At 45.3% G+C, this 17,431-nt stretch overlaps 1 protein-coding gene across 1 annotated transcript; it reads right to left on the reverse strand.

The window, feature by feature from the left end:
• Window positions 1-1,733: 1,733 nt before the first annotated feature.
• LOC123180293 (homeobox protein knotted-1-like 10) lies at window positions 1,734-8,992 on the reverse strand. The gene is made up of 5 exons (XM_044592290.1): window positions 8,681-8,992; window positions 8,443-8,562; window positions 8,213-8,354; window positions 2,474-2,727; window positions 1,734-2,362 (listed from the first exon to the last, which is right to left on the reverse strand). Exons 1-5 carry the CDS (start codon window positions 8,885-8,887, stop codon window positions 2,165-2,167), a joined length of 921 nt encoding a protein of 306 aa, XP_044448225.1. The 5' UTR covers window positions 8,888-8,992; the 3' UTR covers window positions 1,734-2,164.
• Between the last annotated feature and the right edge of the window lie 8,439 nt (window positions 8,993-17,431).

Below are 17,431 nucleotides of genomic sequence, written 5' to 3' on the forward strand. Positions count from 1 at the left end.
CTCCTCAGTCCATAAACATGGATTATTTGCTGCAATCCTTCTGAAAGTTTCACTCTTCGGCACCACTACCTTCTTTCACCTGTCATGCAACCTAAGAAGTTCTTTACGTACCTCCTCATAGGTCCCTTCAGGCCACCCAGACCTACGTAATTGGTGAGCCAACTCATTCATTATGGTGTCACTACCGGTGAGTTCGTCCCATGGAACTATCCTATTATCCATCCTGAAATCGGTAGTTAGCCTCAGAAGAGTCCTGCTCATCCCAGGGTGAAAACTACGATCGAAAGGATAATGGGACATCTCAACTACACTACACTGCAATGCTTATCCACCTCTGTCTGAAGGGGGTTTTATAGGTAGACAGGAGAAAATGGCGGGAAAGAACGACTGCGGTATGGCGGGAAACGGGTGGCGGGAAACGGGTGGCGGGAAATGGGTGGCGGGAAATGGGTGACGGGAAATGGGTGGCGGGAAAGGGTTGTGCGGAATACGTCAAAGTTTTACAAAAAAAAACCAGCGATCATTCGGAAAAAAAATGGTGGCATGCACCAGTCGGCCCACAGCAGGCCAACTGAGCCTAGTCGGCCCACTGCAGGCCGACTGGACCCTGTCGGCCAACTGCAGACCGACTGGGCTTGATCTGGTGGCCGACAGCCCAATCGGCCAGCAGCAAGCTGATGGGCCACCAGTCGGCCTGCTGTGGGCTGACTGGGCTCAGTCGGCCTGCAGCGGGCCGACGGTGTATTATTTTTGAAAATTCTTTTTTCAGCGTAATATTTCTGTAATTTAATAAAAAAATGTATTATTTAAAAAAAATAGCTGAAATATGGCTCTCTTGGTTCCATCCTCGTCCAGGAATGCTATCTCCAGCAAAGTCATGGAGCTAGTGATTTTTGGATTTGATTGATTGAATTTTTACACTAGATTACTCATTCCTTCATTGACCCTTTGCTCTTGTTGGTGACGGTGAAATATTTTATAGATCGTGTAAGAGGGTTTCTTCTTCCTTGGTGTTTTTCTGGCGTCATTAGTGATCTTGGTTTTTGACACAGTTGACGCTCCTCTTTCTTTTCCCGCGTTGAAGCCAAATGGTACATATATGATTGTCCCCAGCCAACCTAAAATCAGATTTTGCAGCCGATGGTGGAGTGGTGGAGCGCATCAAATTCCGTTCTATTGAGTGGTGGCAGTGTAGAAAAGAAGACTTTTCGTAGTGTGTCGGGCTTGCCATTCAGTTGTAAATTGATATTACCCCCAAAAAAGTTGTAAATTGATTTCTTGCAATGTGGATCTGCAAGAAAATTGCTTTTTCAGGGGGAAAAAAGGTACCTTGATTTCCTTTCATTTCATTTTAGGAGTATCCTACTTCAATTTTTTTATCGGAATTTCTATTTTCTTATGGAAATGCCAATTAAGGCTTTTTTGGGGTAGAATTCAACCAGTGCCACAAGAGACACGAACGAGGTGGCTCATGAATTAGTAGGTTTGGTTCATTGTTGGTCGATGAAATCCCATTACAGCTTAACTTGTGTAACTGTTGTTTGAAGGTTGAAGCCATGATGCCTTCCCTAAAGAAAAATATCCTTACTTTCCTATGGGCTCTAAACTGGGTACTTCTGCTGTTCAGGCCGAATTTCAGCTGGGCCAAACCCAAATTTAGTTCCGGCTAATGATCGACATGAAGAACTGTAGCAACAATAATGGAGGTAAAGCAAATAACGACATCTCCAGTCTTAAAAATCAGCTGGTATATATCCTGAGCCGCCACAGGAACCCAATCTCTTCAATTTTTTCCCCATAGCAAAATTTGCCACAGCAAAGACAGCGACATATGATTTATGTTTATACTTTCAAAGATGGAAAAAAAGAAGCTGACACTTATTCATATTGCCTTTGATTCCTCCCTATCCAGTGTGATTCTTCACTGGCAATCCCTGGGGATACAGACAATCTGATTATAGTACTCTAGTAGCTTCAGAAAAGATTTTACAGGTCACCCTGTAGTAGTGGTTTCAGAAAAGTTTTCCCTTACGGCGCCCATGTACTACATACACAATAATTGAGAAAATGATCATGGGGGTACTCATCGTTTGATGTACCTCTTCCTTGCTAGTCACACAACCACCGTGTGCAAAAGAGCTTCATGCCCGCGGGAAATGAGCAACTATCTCATGCTGTCCGTGCCGAAGCAGAGTGTCGTGTCGTAAGAGGACCCCCCTCCTCCTCCGGTAACGCCCTCCATGAGCGCGAACCGCATGTCCTCGGACGGCTTCCAGTGCCGCTTCCTCTGGTTGACGAACCAGTTGTTGATCTGCCTCGGGTCGAGGCCAGTCATGGCGGCGAGCCTCACCTTATCCTCTTCCTGCAAACATCACAGTATCTATCCATGAATGATGATCGTCGATCAAGGTTTGATGCTGCAGGGATGGGAGATTTTCATTGCCGAAAGAAAGGCGCGAGGCGCGGCATGTACCGTGGGGTAAGGCCAGCGGTAGTGTGTGTTCCACCAGTCCACGAGAGCAAGCCGCGCATCCTTGGGGAGCTTCCCTTTCTTCCTCTTCTTCAGGAACTCGGTCCGGAGGTGGCTGAGGCAGCCGCTGTACTTGTTGAGCAGCATCTCCCTGAGCTCGCGGTCGGCCAACCGGGAGCTCTGCTCTTGCATGCCGGCGTCGGATGCACCGGTGTCCCCTGAGTATGGCTCGTCCTCCGATGACTCCACCATTTCATCTTGCATCATGGAGACACCCCAAATCAGATATGCATTTAAACAAAATGATGTGTGGCGTCAGGATCAGGTTGCATGGCAGTAATACAGCACGTTTAGACTGAAAAACCGGAGCTTCTTCAGAAACACAACTAGAACAGGACAACATCGATAAGCAGACAAGTGCAGATAATCAGTTGGTTGCACAGAAACTACACAGAAGCACTTTCAGAACCCAAAGGCACCGTTGGATACTTAACAAACAACATTATGGGAAGCTGCAGACAGAAAATCTTCTGGAAAATGTCTCAAGGAAAGACGATCGAATGAACTTCAGAACTGGAAGTTTCTCCATGAGAATCTGCTATGCAGTATATCTAGAAATATACTTCTAAAAGAGCACTGCAATGAATGAAACCTGATTATCGATTGGTTAATAGATCTGTAGTAGCAAGTATCGGTCCGAAAACCCAGCGAGTCTAAGAAAATGGGATGAAAAGCAGGCCACTTTTATCTATCAAACCCTACATGAATGAACATTGGTTCACAGCTAGGGCCAAACTGATTAGTTCAGTTTGTGCTTGGGGAAACAGAGACTATATAAGCATTCTTTCACTGTGACCGGCGTTTTGTGGAGCTATTCCTCCAGCTGCTGTCTCGGTAGGAAACTCTTCATGTACTGCAATCAAGTGCTATGTAAGCAAATGGCTCTTTTGTATTGTGAGTTGAGTTTCATTAATACAAGTCGTAGCTTCTGAAGCTTAAGTTCAGAAAAAAATTTAACCTTTTTTCGAACCAACCAAGGCATCAGAAAAAACAACTTCAACCTATCTAATTATGGATGCAACTATGGTTAGGATTGGAATTTGTAGTGCCTGTTTGGTCATCAGTTGAGACTTCAAGAATTTGCAAAGACAAAAAAATAAGAGGCATTTTGTGCATTATCTAGGCTTATTTGATTTTTAACATCTTCGACCTTAAGAAGCGGTTTACGAAAGAGAGAGAGAGCTCAGTGTCCAATTAGGAGCACTCGGAACTACAGCTTTGTTTAATTTGACACATAGCTGCTGGCTCATACAAACCACATTGGGGTTAGTTGATGTTAATGAACATGAGGTTGACGCTCTAGGGTGTAATAATAAAGAAAATCTAGCGGCGACATAAAAATGGAGCAGATGAGCCCAGGAGCCGAACTGGGTTTCCGTTTTGGCTCTGGAGAGCATATGCTCCTGGATGTACAGTAAATTAAAAACAACTAGTAAATAAAATTAAAAATTCTGATTTTCTTATAGATGTTCATGTTAGTGTAGCAAGCGTGCTTCAGAATTTTCATGCGAAACAGGTTAGCAATGCTTTGTCAGTGAAAAAATAATTAAATGTAACATTTGGTGTTTGACTTCTTTTTGCACGGGTCGAAATGGTTAAGCTTTCCCCCTATAAAAGTTTTCAGATATTTTTGACATTTGGAAAAAACATTTTTAGCGTGGGGGAGCATGTGCTCCCAAGAGCCGAATTGAATTTACGTAGGTGACAATACCTATATGGCTATCTGAGATTCCAACACTTAAATTTTTTAGCTGTAAAAAGAATGAAAGAATCCAATTCTCATAAGCACATTGGCAGGTCATGTAATAAAAAAGAATATTTGGATGTAAATGATCTAGCTAGACAATATTACCGTGCACCTGCTTCATTTTAGCATTTGAGTTGTGCATATTTCAAAATTCTAACAATAGGGCATCTTCATTGAAGTACCTACCGGACTAACCAGAGGCCTATTTTTTTTTTGAGAAATAGAGTACAGACATAGATGTCCACATACACACACGCATACTCACCCCAATGAACACACACACACACGCACACCCTACCCCTATGAGCACCTTTGTTGAAATTGAAGTACTCCCTCTGTAAAGGAATATAAGAGCGTTTAGATCAATCTAAACGTCTAAACGCTCTTATATTTCTTTACAGAGGGAGTACTATCATAAATAACTGTGTACTATGTGGTGCAATGTGACATTTTGAAATGATCACATGCTTAGCAGATCATTCTACCATTGTTTCTCACACCAGAATTGAGGGAGGGGACACATTGAGTAGACACTAAAAGATGACCAGCTCAATTAGCAAAGTCAAAATATATGGGGGCTGAAACCATAATTAGAATCACACGTTGGGTGCACAAAATTAGGCACAACCCGCCGTTCTTGAATAAAATCAGAATAGGCACATTAATGGCTTTCTTGAATCCAAGCAAACTATACATACTGCTATGCATTCTTCAGGACTATCGTGTGAGCACTTACCATACTAGTTTGAACTATTGTGAACATAGTCAGCTATTTAGTCATAGCTCATACATGTGACCTACCTAGACCAAACAAACAAAGATATATATAGTATTTCTACTTGAGCATTGTCACACCAGTTTCATATGGCATCATTAACTCAGTCTTATCATAAGCTTCAACAAGTCATTGTGTGTCCTTTATATCCATATATTAACTAGGTAGATAGGCTACACATCACGAAGCACAACTTGTATGGACTATGGAGTTAGTGATTTAACATGCATGCAGACTAACTTGCCACAGTTTTTGTTAAAATTATCTCTTTAATGGCAGATAGTTAAAACTGGTAAATTTGATAGAAAACTAGGAAATTTCACTACATACATGATGATCATGTTTCATGCTCCTTTGTAGTACCCAGCAGTGGCAGAGCTTAGTGAGGGCCATGCCCCCCAGGAAAAGTATTTCTTTATATTAACACCTCATATCTAAAACTATTTGGGTCAAATTTGACATGATACACCAGATTACCCCCCCTTCCCCAACTCCGCTTAAGGTTCATTTAGACACCTGTCAAATCCCGTTGAAGCTCCGCCACTGGTACCCAGTACATTTCTACTTGGGTGCCAAATACTATTAGAAGGTGGAAAAAACAAAACCGTAACTGTTTTGGACACAAGAACAATTGTTTGATACATATATATAAGACCAATAACATGTTTAATATGTCCCAGCCATCACGATGACAAAATTTCCTTCTAAATTTATTGAACATCTGAAGTTCCGAAAACCTTGTGTGTTTTCACTACTCCAAACTCACATGTTCATGATGGAAAGATGAGTAATTCATACAAACCCCTTTTCTTTTTGCCAACATTGCAAATCAAGGCCACACTTTTGAGAACGTATATTTCGCATAACTATGATATCTGTGACAAAACAAGTGCACAAAACCATACTTTTAAGCACGGATTTGACATAACTTGCACCTTCTTAGATATAGCTTTGCCAGCTTGTTAGCATTTATATTCTGTAGAAAACAACTTTCCACATAATACAATGCTAACAAGCACATTAAGCATTGGATAGCTAGTGGGCCTAGTTTTTCAACACCACCACAAACGCTAAAACCTTGGGTTTCTGATATGCTATGTAAAATGTGTTTTCTTACAAATTGTTTTGCTAAAATATGTATTTTTATGAGAATCTCTGGAAATATTGATAGATTTGTGGATGTAGAATGGCTTAAGAAACAATTGCTCCAGGCTAAAACAACACCATAGCCTTGTTAATAGTTAACCAGTTAAGTTCGTAAACAAGAAATTAAGATAAAATCCTACGATTGAAACTGCAATTACAAGATACATCTCCTACTTAGGGCATCTCCAACTCCGTCCATCAAAACGCCCCTAAATATCCAGACCGCGCGGTCCAAACACTTTGTGCCATCCAACGTCGTGCAGCAAACGTCCGCAGACCGGTCCGCACATCTGAATTCCCGCAAATCGGAAGCAAAGCTGGGGATGGTTTGCGGATGTCTGGACAGCCGCCACGTCGGACTCGGACACCGCCCACACAAAAACCCAGCTCGGACCCTACTTTTCTCACTCCGTCCCTCCGCCCTTGTGGTGTATTTGCGTACAGACGTTGCCGCCGTACCACCTACTCCGCCGCCCAGACCTTGCCGTACCTCTGTCGCTCTAGCCGGGCTCCAGCCCCGACTTGCCTATGCCTCCCTTCCACCCTTGGTCTGGCCGCCGCCCAGGTACCCTCCGCCCCTGCACGTTGCCTTCCATGGCGAACATCACGCCTGGCAAGTGTTCGACCAAATGCCATAGCCAAATTTATGGATGTTTTTGTTGTTTACTTTGAAGCAAACACGATGGATTCGGCAATGGTGTATTTCTATCGAACTTCCAAAGCAGAGAATTTATCCAAATGCATCAACAAATTCGGCATTGAGCAACTCATGAGCAGTTTCAGAATTATCTAGTTGAGCATTTGTGGACTATTCGAGGGGAGAAGTCAAAAATACATCCGAATAAGTTGAATACAAATTTGAACTATTTTATTGAAAGACTTCATGTTTGAATTGATATATTTATATTTGAATTATTGTTGCATCAGAATATTTGCACAATATAATTGTTGACAAAGGATGCTATTTATCTTTAATTATTTTATGTGCTCTGAATATAGGGAAAAAAGAACAAGGGCGGACATTTGGTGTATAGGGTTGGATGGCCTCCCCCTATCCATTGTCCACGGAGGCGTCCGGACATGTCCTTGAACGTTTGGGGTGTTCATCTTTTGATGGACGGCGTTGGAAATGCCCTTAGTAACTTGTAAGTCTATAACGCACGTCTGAAAAAATCTTGAGCCCATTATCTTCAAATGAGATTTGGCTAAAAAAATTATCCCTGAGGCTGTCAAACAGAAACAAACAAGCGTGTGTCTAGCTCTCAACTAGATGAGAAATAAATATGTTTCATTTAACCTCTATACCGTTGGATTTTACCCGGAGATTTGTAGGTTTTTTCTTTTTTTTTTAATTAATCAAGTAGTGTAGGAGTTAGATGAAACTTTGTTAATTTTCATCTCTATGTCAAACAAAAACGAACAAACAATACTATATTTACTTACCAGAAGTAATTCAACCAAGCTATCATATCAAGCACGACGAAACAAAATAAAGTTTCGGTGAATGATCAACAAGAAGATTCACACTTGCCCCCACAGCAACAATAAAAAAAGGCTTCGCCATTGGGAACCAGTGATTAACCAGCATGCAAGAGCAAGATTCTTTCTTTCCCAGCCTAGCTCTCTCTCAAGTTCCATCACCGGCCCAGCCTGCAAAGTCTACAAGTAGTAGGGTAGCAGCTACTCCTAGTACCTCACTAGCCTCTAGAGAGAGAGTGAAAAGGATCTGGAGAGAGATATGGAGAGAGAAGCATGCATAGGTAGGCTGAGCTACAAGGACGATGGAACCTTGGACAAAACCCTACACGATGTCCCGTCGTCTGACACGCCTGCGCCCCATTGGCATGGACACGATTTAACCTATCAAGAACACTCATCAAAGCCACATTCACACACAAAGCATCAAACACTTTCACGCAACCGAATCCAAGGCTGCAGAGGACGCGGCTAGCCGGAGAAAATCAAGGCATGAGATGCAATGCATGCATGCATAATATGCATGCGGATTTTATACCGGAGTGCGGCGAGGTGGCGGTGGCTCCGCCGCCGCAGAGCTTCGTGAACTGCGAGCGGATGGTGGTGAGGAAGGAAGCGGCTTCGTCCAACGGCCGGGACAGCTCCTCCTTGTACCGCGACAGAAGCCGGCAGTACGCCTCCTGCATCGTCATCTCCACATGTAATAACCAGCAAGAGCTAGCGCGCGAGGATTAGGGGAGCGAGCTGCCGTGAACTTGTTGTACCTACCATGAACTCGTCGAGCTCGGGGTCGAGGCCGATCTCCCCTGCGGCGGCGGCGCCTCCGCCGCGCCTCTCTGGCCGGCCAATCTCCTCCAGCAGCGAGGCTACCTCCGGCGGCGCTCCGACCTGACAAATCAAGAATCAACGTGGCAATTAATTCTTGGATGATGAGTGAGTGAACTAGCTAGCTCGAGCTACTTATGGACTACTGCAGCATGTAAAATGTATTTGGACACGGACGGACCTTGCGGCATTCGATGTAGGCGGAGAGGAGGGAGGGGTAGCGGCGGTGCCCGGCGATCTGCGCCTTCATCAGCTCCGTCAGATCCGCCGGTGACGGAGGAGGGGGAGGAGAGCTGGCATCACCGGCGATCCCTGACGCCACGCTGCAGGCCGCGCCGCCCTCGCCTCGGCGCGAGATCCCCGGGTGGATGCTGTACAGATCCTCCATCGATCTCCTTCTCCCCCAGGGTGGATGCTGTACTGATGCTTTCTGTCAGTTGGAGAATTTCAATCGACTACGGCGCCACGTATTATAGCGCGACGCTTGCGTGTGCGATACAATCATACTCCTACAACAGATGTTGTGCTACTTCATGCATAATATGCATGGTGGACAAAATTTCTGTTTTAACCTTTTAAGCAAAGATTAACACGATTTGACCCTACTTCATAAGTATTTCGCAGTTTGACCTTTTTTGGTCACGCCAACGTGCCTGGCGTTTGGGTGGCGCCGTAACTTTGGCGTTTGGCCTCTCCGCCACATCCTTGTGGCTGGCTGACGTGGCTCCGCCAAACGCCAAGGTGGCTGGCGTTTGCATGGCTAAACTAAACGCCAGTAACTTTGGCATTTGCATTCAGGAGCAGCAAGATATGACGAGTATGGGTGATGGGTGCAACCAAATATATATTTCGTTTTAAAATTTAACCAGGAGCTTTGGTGACCACGAGCAGACAAGGGCATCTGCGGCAGTAACCATACGAGCTGACAGTATCTGCATCGGCTCCTACGAAAGCTCAAGGTCACGCGCCACAAAAAAAAGAAGAAAAAACACTTCATTTCGAGCATATGTCTATGCGCCGGGAACCTGCGAAGCTGCATTCGTACATGCTTAAGTGCATCTCCAAACGCTGGCTTTTAAATTGGACATCCTGCGTCGACCGATGGAGACCAGTCTACGGCCAGTGACGCGAGAGCCGGCCATCCAACCGTGTTGGCATTCATTTAAAAACAAATATAAAAAACACACGAATTTATCAAACACAAGGAACAAACTTTGGACATAATTTAAATAAAAGACACGATATTTCATTCGTTTAACTAAAACCTTCTAAAAAAATAGGAGGCTAACTTATAGAAGATGGTGACCTCATACGCATGGCCACCTTGCCAAGCCGCACCATCGGCGTCGTCAATGCCGTCATCGTCATCGTCCGAAGTAGTTCTTCCAGCAGCGGAAAGGCGCGGGTCCACGTCAGCCTTGCCCGGCCGCCGCCTGACGCTCACGGACTTGGCGAACACGGAGTGGCACGCCGCATTGCGCCGCTCGTGTCGCGCCGCCGGCCTCACTGCACTGTCCTCGGCCAATATGATGGCCCGCGACACAAGGAGCCGTCGCCACCGCCACGACCACCGAGAGTAGTGGAGGATGCGTCATCGGTGCCTGATCCGGCGTCAGAGTCGAAGTCGTCGTTGGGCTTCGGGCAGCAGAAGGTGGCAGCTAAGTGACAGGGCTTCCCGGCAGCCGCCAGTCGCTCGCATATGATCCTCTCTGCTTCTTCCGGCGCCGCGCGCAGTGCGGCCGCAGCCACCAACGACGTGGGCTGGGGGAGAGGACGGCGGCCGTTAGATGAGGCGGCGTCCATGTGGCGAGGGAGCATTCCTCGCCGTACCCGACCATCTCAATGTTGAGGCGGTGGAGACAGTGTTTGACCGTTTCCGGCGCGTGACGAAGCGGTCCAGGACCCAGGCATACAGGTCCGGGTCCGCCACGATGTGTAGCGGTGGGACGTCCGAGTCCGCGTACTTGGACCAGGGCGCTGCTCCTGCTCGGCGTACTCCTACGTCGTCATTGCGCTGTCGGAGTTGGTTTCTTGGGAACCAGCGTCCGCATTGAAGCGACGGTTGCCGAGAGGTCGCGTCGGTCAGCGCCGCCCTCTCTCCCTCCGGTCACATCGCGGCATCGATGATGGTCTTTGCGTGCTCTGGGCCAGCATGAATGCGGCGCGGTAAGCGACGCATGCATCAGAAGGAAAGCACGGGTGAGGCGGGGTGACGGGTTTTTGGTGGGCCACGGCAGTCAAAAGCGGGCGTGGGATCGGCCCGGACTCCCGCAAACCTCTCATACGTTTGTCTCTGGTTTGCGGGAGAAATCGCACCCGGACCGCCTTGCGGACCGTATTGGATGGCTTTTGCGATCTGAACAGCGCGGTCCGGACGGTTGCAAGAGGTTTAAGGGTCCGTCTTGAAGATGCCCTAAATGAACCACTTAACTTAAATTGATGTCTTGTTTATCTGAAGAAACTAGTAAAGTTTTCGCCGGGAGCTTCAGGGCACAAATAAAGTAGTGTGCAACAAGAAAATCGTACGAGCACTATTTTGCTTTCTATCTGCAGGGAGGAAGTGGAGCTCCAGTTTAATTAGAAACCGAAGCTGAGGAAACATAAGATCGTGACTACTAGTGAACGCCAAACATCATGGCGTTTGGTCTAGCCATGCAAACGCCAGCCACCTTGGCGTTTGGCAGAGCCACGTCAGCCAGCCAACAAAGGATGTGGCGCAGAGGCCAAACGCCAGAGACAGTGACGTCTCCAGTGCAAACGAAACGCCAGGCACGTTGGCCTGATCGAAAAAGGTCAGATGAGAAAATACTTGCGAAGCAGGGTCAAATCCTGCTAATTTTTGCCTAAAAGGTTAAAACAGTGATTTCGTCCATGCATGGTCGTGATCTTGGACACGCGCGGCCGATCGTTTGGTAGCCGCGTATACTTTAACCCGTGGCGAATCTTGGAAAAAAATTGAAGGGATGCTCAAACACTAGTGCAAAACCGAGATGTATCACCGGTTCGTAAGGGCCTTTACTGCCGGTTCCGCAACCGGCACTAAAGAGTGGAGACTAAAGGTCCCCATTAGCACCGGTTAGGCACGAACCGGCACTAAAGTGCACCCACGTGGCACGAGCTAGCGCCGGGGCGGGGAGCCCTTTAGTACCGGTTGGTAACACCAACCGGTACTATAATATTTGAGGGGGTTTTGGTTTTATTTTTTATTTTTCTTTAATTTTGTTTTTTCCATTTAATATTTTTTTGTTTGCTGGTATTTTACGATACTACATATTGTACACGCTATTCATCACTCAGGGTGCGGAATAAGTTATTCTTCACCCGAGGTAATCTTACAATCACTTCATAATTAAATTACATTTGGAATTCAAATGGTTACATTCCTATTGGATTCAGTACGTAAATTTTGGTATAAAAAAATAATAATATAGGTCATAAGACAAGAAAATTTGGAGTTTATGTATATTTTACACTATGTTTTTACGTTTGTAATTTTACATAACATAAAATATTTTTTACGGCGATTATATATTTTCTTACGGTCTCTTTTTACGTCAGAAATAAGACAAAACTTACGGAACGTAAAATTACAGTGCATTGGTGGTAAAATAGAGGGGGGTGAAGAATAACTATTCCTCATCCAGGGTGACGAATAGTCAATCCATATATATTACTATTCATCACCCAGGGTGCAGAATAAATTATTCTTCACCCGAGGTAATCTTACGATCATTTCATAATTAAATTACGTTTGGAATTCAAATAGTTATATTCTTATTGATTCACTACGTAAAATTTGGCATAAAAAAAATAAAAATATAGGGCATAAGACAAGAAAATTTTCAGTTTATGTGTATTTTACACTATGTTTTTACGTTTGTAATTTTACATAACATAAAATATTTTTTACGACGATTATATATTTTCTTACGGTCTCTTTTTACGTCAGAAATAAGACAAAACTTACAAAACGTAAATTTACGATGCATTGATGGTAAAATAGAGGAGGTGAAGAATAACTATTCCTCGCCCAGGGTGACGAATAGTCAATCTATATATATATATATATATATATATATATATATATATATATATATATATATATATATATATATATATCATCATCAAATGTCTCACAACACCACCATTATTCACACATACACATGCATGTATATATTTATACAATTAGGTATATATAGAATTTCTCCTACATGTTGCCTTGGTGCTTTCGGAGCACGATGACAAGTGGTTCATGGGGGCGGTAGCGGGTAATAGTATTCTCCGTTCGGATCTATGACCTGGTCGAGCAAAAATCCCGCTATTTCCTCTTAAAGTGCTCGTATGCGCTCCGTTGGTAGGAGCTTCTCCCGCACGTCATGGAACTGTTAAGAAGGAGATCAATATGCATGCATGTGTATTAGTTGTGTGACTAGATATTAATAATCATGTAAAAATTATGAATAGTGTTATGTGAAACATACTCATTGCTGTCTATCAGATCTGCTCCTTTCGGACACCATCATGCGAATGTTCTCGCAAACGTAGAATGCACACACATCAGTCCCCGGCGCCTGCTTCAGGGCCTTTACGAGAATTGAATTTAATCAGGTAATAATTAATCAAGCATGATACTTAATTAATGGTATTGAAACAAGAATTAAAGAGATGGTAGCTAGCTAGCTAGTACTACTTAATTACTTACCTTGGGTCGATACCAAAACAGCTTTTCTGCCCATTTTCCTGGAGTCACCTTTATGAACTTTGCCCAAGCCCTGCCCGCCGGCAAAGAAAATTAATAATGGGGTTATTAAATAGTTCATATCAGGAAATGATGAACTAAATAGGCCGAGATATAGTTAATAATGATTGAAATTACCTGTTGACTATCCCCTTCAAGATGGTGTAGTCACTTTCTTTTTTAAGTAGTGAGTCCACTACTTCAACTTTTCCTTCGTCAACTTTAATGTCTAACAAGATCCAGTGGAAACTGCATGTGCACACGTTTGCATGTCTTAATTAAGCGGGCATGTGCATAACACTAATCAACTACCCTAAACCCTATACACTTAATTATTAACATCTAGCTAGCTAGTAAGCAAAAACAGAATTTGTAGTACAAGACAGTGTGACTCACAGGAAGTTGTAAGGAAGTAGTATATCTTCATTGGTATTGAGGCGCTTCAAGAACTCTAGCATGCTTTCCTCTAAACTTACTCGACAACTTGGAATTTTCCATGTGTATTCATTAACGGTATTTGGGTCAATGAACCCAATGCCATAGCGTCCAGATATTTTCATTTCATACATCTTCATCCTGCATAATACCACAGAAAAGAATATAGTGAGGATAATTACAGGTAATGACTGATCAAAATGATCACTACAGCTAGCTTGAGACTTAAATTACAGAAAGAAATCACTTACAGACAATAGCAACTGACGATAGATTTGTCGAGTGCGTCTTGATTGAATAATTGAAACAGTTCTGTGTACTCAACGAACAGAGCTTTCTCATGGAAGTAATGCTCCTCCTTGACATTCACCATGAGGGACTCTCGATTGGAACTCTTGGTAATGTTCATGTACCACTGATGCAATTCATACATTCTCGTTGGGAGGTTCTTGACCTCGTCTGGCTTGACCAAAGGTTGGCCCCGGACATATTTCCGTTTTATTTCCTCCTCTCTAAGCGGAGACATGGGCTCGATCTCGAGGAGTTGTCCAACACTGATACCGAGCATTTCAGCCTGCATTATATGCTCCTCGGTTATTACCAGATTGTCCAGCTAGGGAACGGTTTGCCCACAATAATATTGGGCGCGCGTACTCTCATGTGTTGTTGGCACAACAAGTGGGGGGATCGATTGCGCCGCCTGTTCTCCCAGCTGGAGAATGGTTTCCCCGCATTTTTTGACAGCTGCTTGTTGGCTCGAGCTCGAGCTCGCTTCTTTCTGTAGTCGTGCTCGATGTGCCTTCCTGATTTGGCGCTCATAGTCTGAGTCAACAGGCTTGGGAGCTGGTTTTCTTGCCATATGAATAAAGTGGTCAATAACTTTCTCAGGCACTTTCTCCCTTGGCGGCGGTGCCGGTTTCGGTCCAAAATGGGCGTCCACTTGGGCCCGCACTATGGCTGCGTTTTGCTCCTCGGTCATGTCGTAAGGCCTCTGAGGAACAGGAGTGAGACTTGGACCATATTTATATCGCTTGCCTCCGCCGGTACCTCCTGTACTACCTCGACTCGTACCACTACCCACCATAGCTGCGGCGGCTCTGTTCTGCGATTGCTGAGGCGGCGAAGACGGCTGACGTGGCTGAGTTGGAGCAGGAGTCTACTAACGCATTGGTGGACTTGGATGAGCGGGAGTCTGCTGACACGGTGGCGGACTTCGAGGAGGAGTCGGCTCACGTGTTCGTGGACTTGGAGGAGCGGGAGTCTGCTGACACGGTGGTGGACTTCGAGGAGGAGTCGGCTCACGCGTTCGTGGACTTGGAGGAGCGGGAGTCTGCTGACACGGTGGCGGACTTCAAGGAGGAGTCGGCTGACGTGGTGTCGGTGGCCTTTGAAAGATGATGCAATCCTTTCTCCATAGGATGATACGATGTATGGCCTCTCCCAGTGTGTGCTCATCGTCACCTCCAGGAATGTCAAGCTCTAGCCCCGAATATCGGTCCACCACCTCATCAACCAAGACACGAGCATAGCCCGCTGGAATCAGGTTGCAATGGAAGGTTGCTTCAGGGTGATTTGTAAAAGCAACGGCGTCTGCCACCTTCATGGATATGTTCTTCATTTTGAAGTGTAGCTCACAGTTAGTGTTCTCTATGATGTCATCCACAGGGTATCTATCCAGCAGTGTGTCGCCCAGGGCGGAACCAACGCTGCTTCTCGGCATGGGTGGGACGGTGCTATCCAATGCTGGATCATCCGCTAGCTGCTGCCGCTGCTGAGACCCCCTTTCCTGGCTAAGTGAGTTGATCTGCTGCTGCTACCTCTGGAATTTGAGTGCCAAGTCCGCGTGCGCTGATTCTAGGCCTTGAAGGCGTTCTGCTTCCTGCTTCCTCTGCTCCTCCTCTAGCTTCCTCTTCTTCTCCTCCTCCATCTTCCTTCTTGCACGGCTCCTGTAGTCGTCGTTCCAGTCCGAAAAGCCCTCATACCAGGGAATAACGCCCTTGCCTCGTGTTCTTCCAGGGTGTTCAGGATTTCCCAGGGCGCGCGTAAGCTCGTCGTTCTCTCTGTTGGGTGTGAACACCCCCTTTCGAGCATCTTCTATTGCATCAAGTAACTTTTGTTCGGCTCCTTTTAGACTTGCCTTCTTCGAAACCTCGCTTGTCTTTGGGTCCAACGCCCCCATGCGCATAGAACCAAGTTCTGCACCTGGGGGGCCAGCTCCTAGTAACTGGAGTGACCCCTGCATCCACCATCTCTTGCTCAGACTTATCCCACTTAGGCAATGCCACCGCGTAGCCACCTGGCCCCAGCCTATGGAACTGCGTCTTTTTTGCGGCATTGGCCTTATTATTTCTTGACCGTTCCTTAGATAATTCTGATTCCTTGAATTTCAAGAAAGCGGGCCAGTGTTCTCTTTGCTTCTCCAGTGTTCCCTTGAATTCTGGAGTCTTCCTTTCTGCAGCAACGTAGTTGGCCCATACAGTTTTCTTGTGGGTGTTGAATGCAATTTCCATCTTCTTAAGAGCAGTGTCCTTGACTTTCTGCACATCTGCATAAGTGAAATGATCTGGTAGGGTGAAATGTTCCATCAGAGATTCCCAAAGCTTTTATTTTGCTCTGTCGTCGACCCAAGTAACATCTGTACGTTTAGTTTTTGGCTCTTTCCATTCTTGAATGGAGATCGGGAGTTGGTCCCTCACAAGAACTCTGCACTAACGAATGAACTTGTTCGCAATGTTCTTAGGCATGAGGGTTTCGCCATTAGCTTTGATGGAATCGATGTTGTACTTTACACCCTCCTTCTATCTGTAGAAGCAGATTTGCTCGATCCGGAGGGCTGAAAGAAGAAAGATCGATTCGTTAATATATCTTCAAAAAAAAACATGTGATGATCACCAGATGCCTGCTTATATAAATATACCTCGCCGGTAGTCTTTGTTATTTCAAGATCAACATTGTATGCGTCATCATAAACATTGTCTGCGTCATCATAATCATAATCATGGTTCATGACTTCATCAGCTCGGTCGTCGAGATAGAATATCTTATCATCACCCTCCCCGGTATTGTTCAGATATTGGGAGCCGTCATCTACTTCATTCAGATCATCTGGCCTGTGAGGGCTGCGTATGATCTCGAACAGGGCCTCTTCTCCCTCTTTGCCGGTATTGTCCGCCATAGCTTTTATTTAACTAATCCAGAAGAAATATAAAACAATTTAGTATTCAAATTACAATGCATGGATGCAATCAATAAGGAAAAACTGAATCATATAGTACATAATATGCATCGTCTCGAATAATATATAATCTCGAATACATCGTCTCGATTAATATATAATCTCGAGTACATCGTCTCTAATAATATATATAATCTCGAATACATCGTCTCGAATATTATATATCGAATACATCACTGGCTAGGTAGCTAATAAAGATCGAATACTACAGAAGAATCTAGGCCACTCGCGGTTCCTGGGGCGCGGGCGGTGGACACCCAAAGAGAAGGAACCATCACAGGATCATATCTCCGTTCATCTGCCCAAAGAACCTGCCAGGTATTGGAGAACCTGACGTCCATAACAGCCATGTAGCGATGGACGTGCTCGTCCTCCTCCCTGACACGGTGACGCACCACCTCCGGTGGGGCCGACTCCCTCTGCACCGAATGTGGCCCATGCGAACGCCACCAAAGGAGATCAGGGTCGACGACAGGACCCGAGGCCGGGTTCCTCACCAAGCGGCGCGCCCCTGCAGGTAGCAC

The sequence above is a fragment of the Triticum aestivum genome, chromosome 1D (genome assembly GCF_018294505.1).
Source record: "Triticum aestivum cultivar Chinese Spring chromosome 1D, IWGSC CS RefSeq v2.1, whole genome shotgun sequence".
NCBI lineage: Eukaryota > Viridiplantae > Streptophyta > Magnoliopsida > Poales > Poaceae > Triticum > Triticum aestivum.

Excerpts from the sequence above, each read along its gene's own strand:
- LOC123180293 (XM_044592290.1), bottom strand. The coding sequence starts at position 8,887 with ATGGAGGATCTGTACAGCATCCACCCGGGGATCTCGCGCCGAGGCGAG. Across the intron at positions 8,355-8,442 it reads CCGAGCTCGACGAGTTCATG|GAGGCGTACTGCCGGCTTCT; the intron begins GTAGGTACAACA and ends ATGACGATGCAG. Across the intron at positions 2,363-2,473 it reads ACCGCTGGCCTTACCCCACG|GAAGAGGATAAGGTGAGGCT; the intron begins GTACATGCCGCG and ends TGATGTTTGCAG.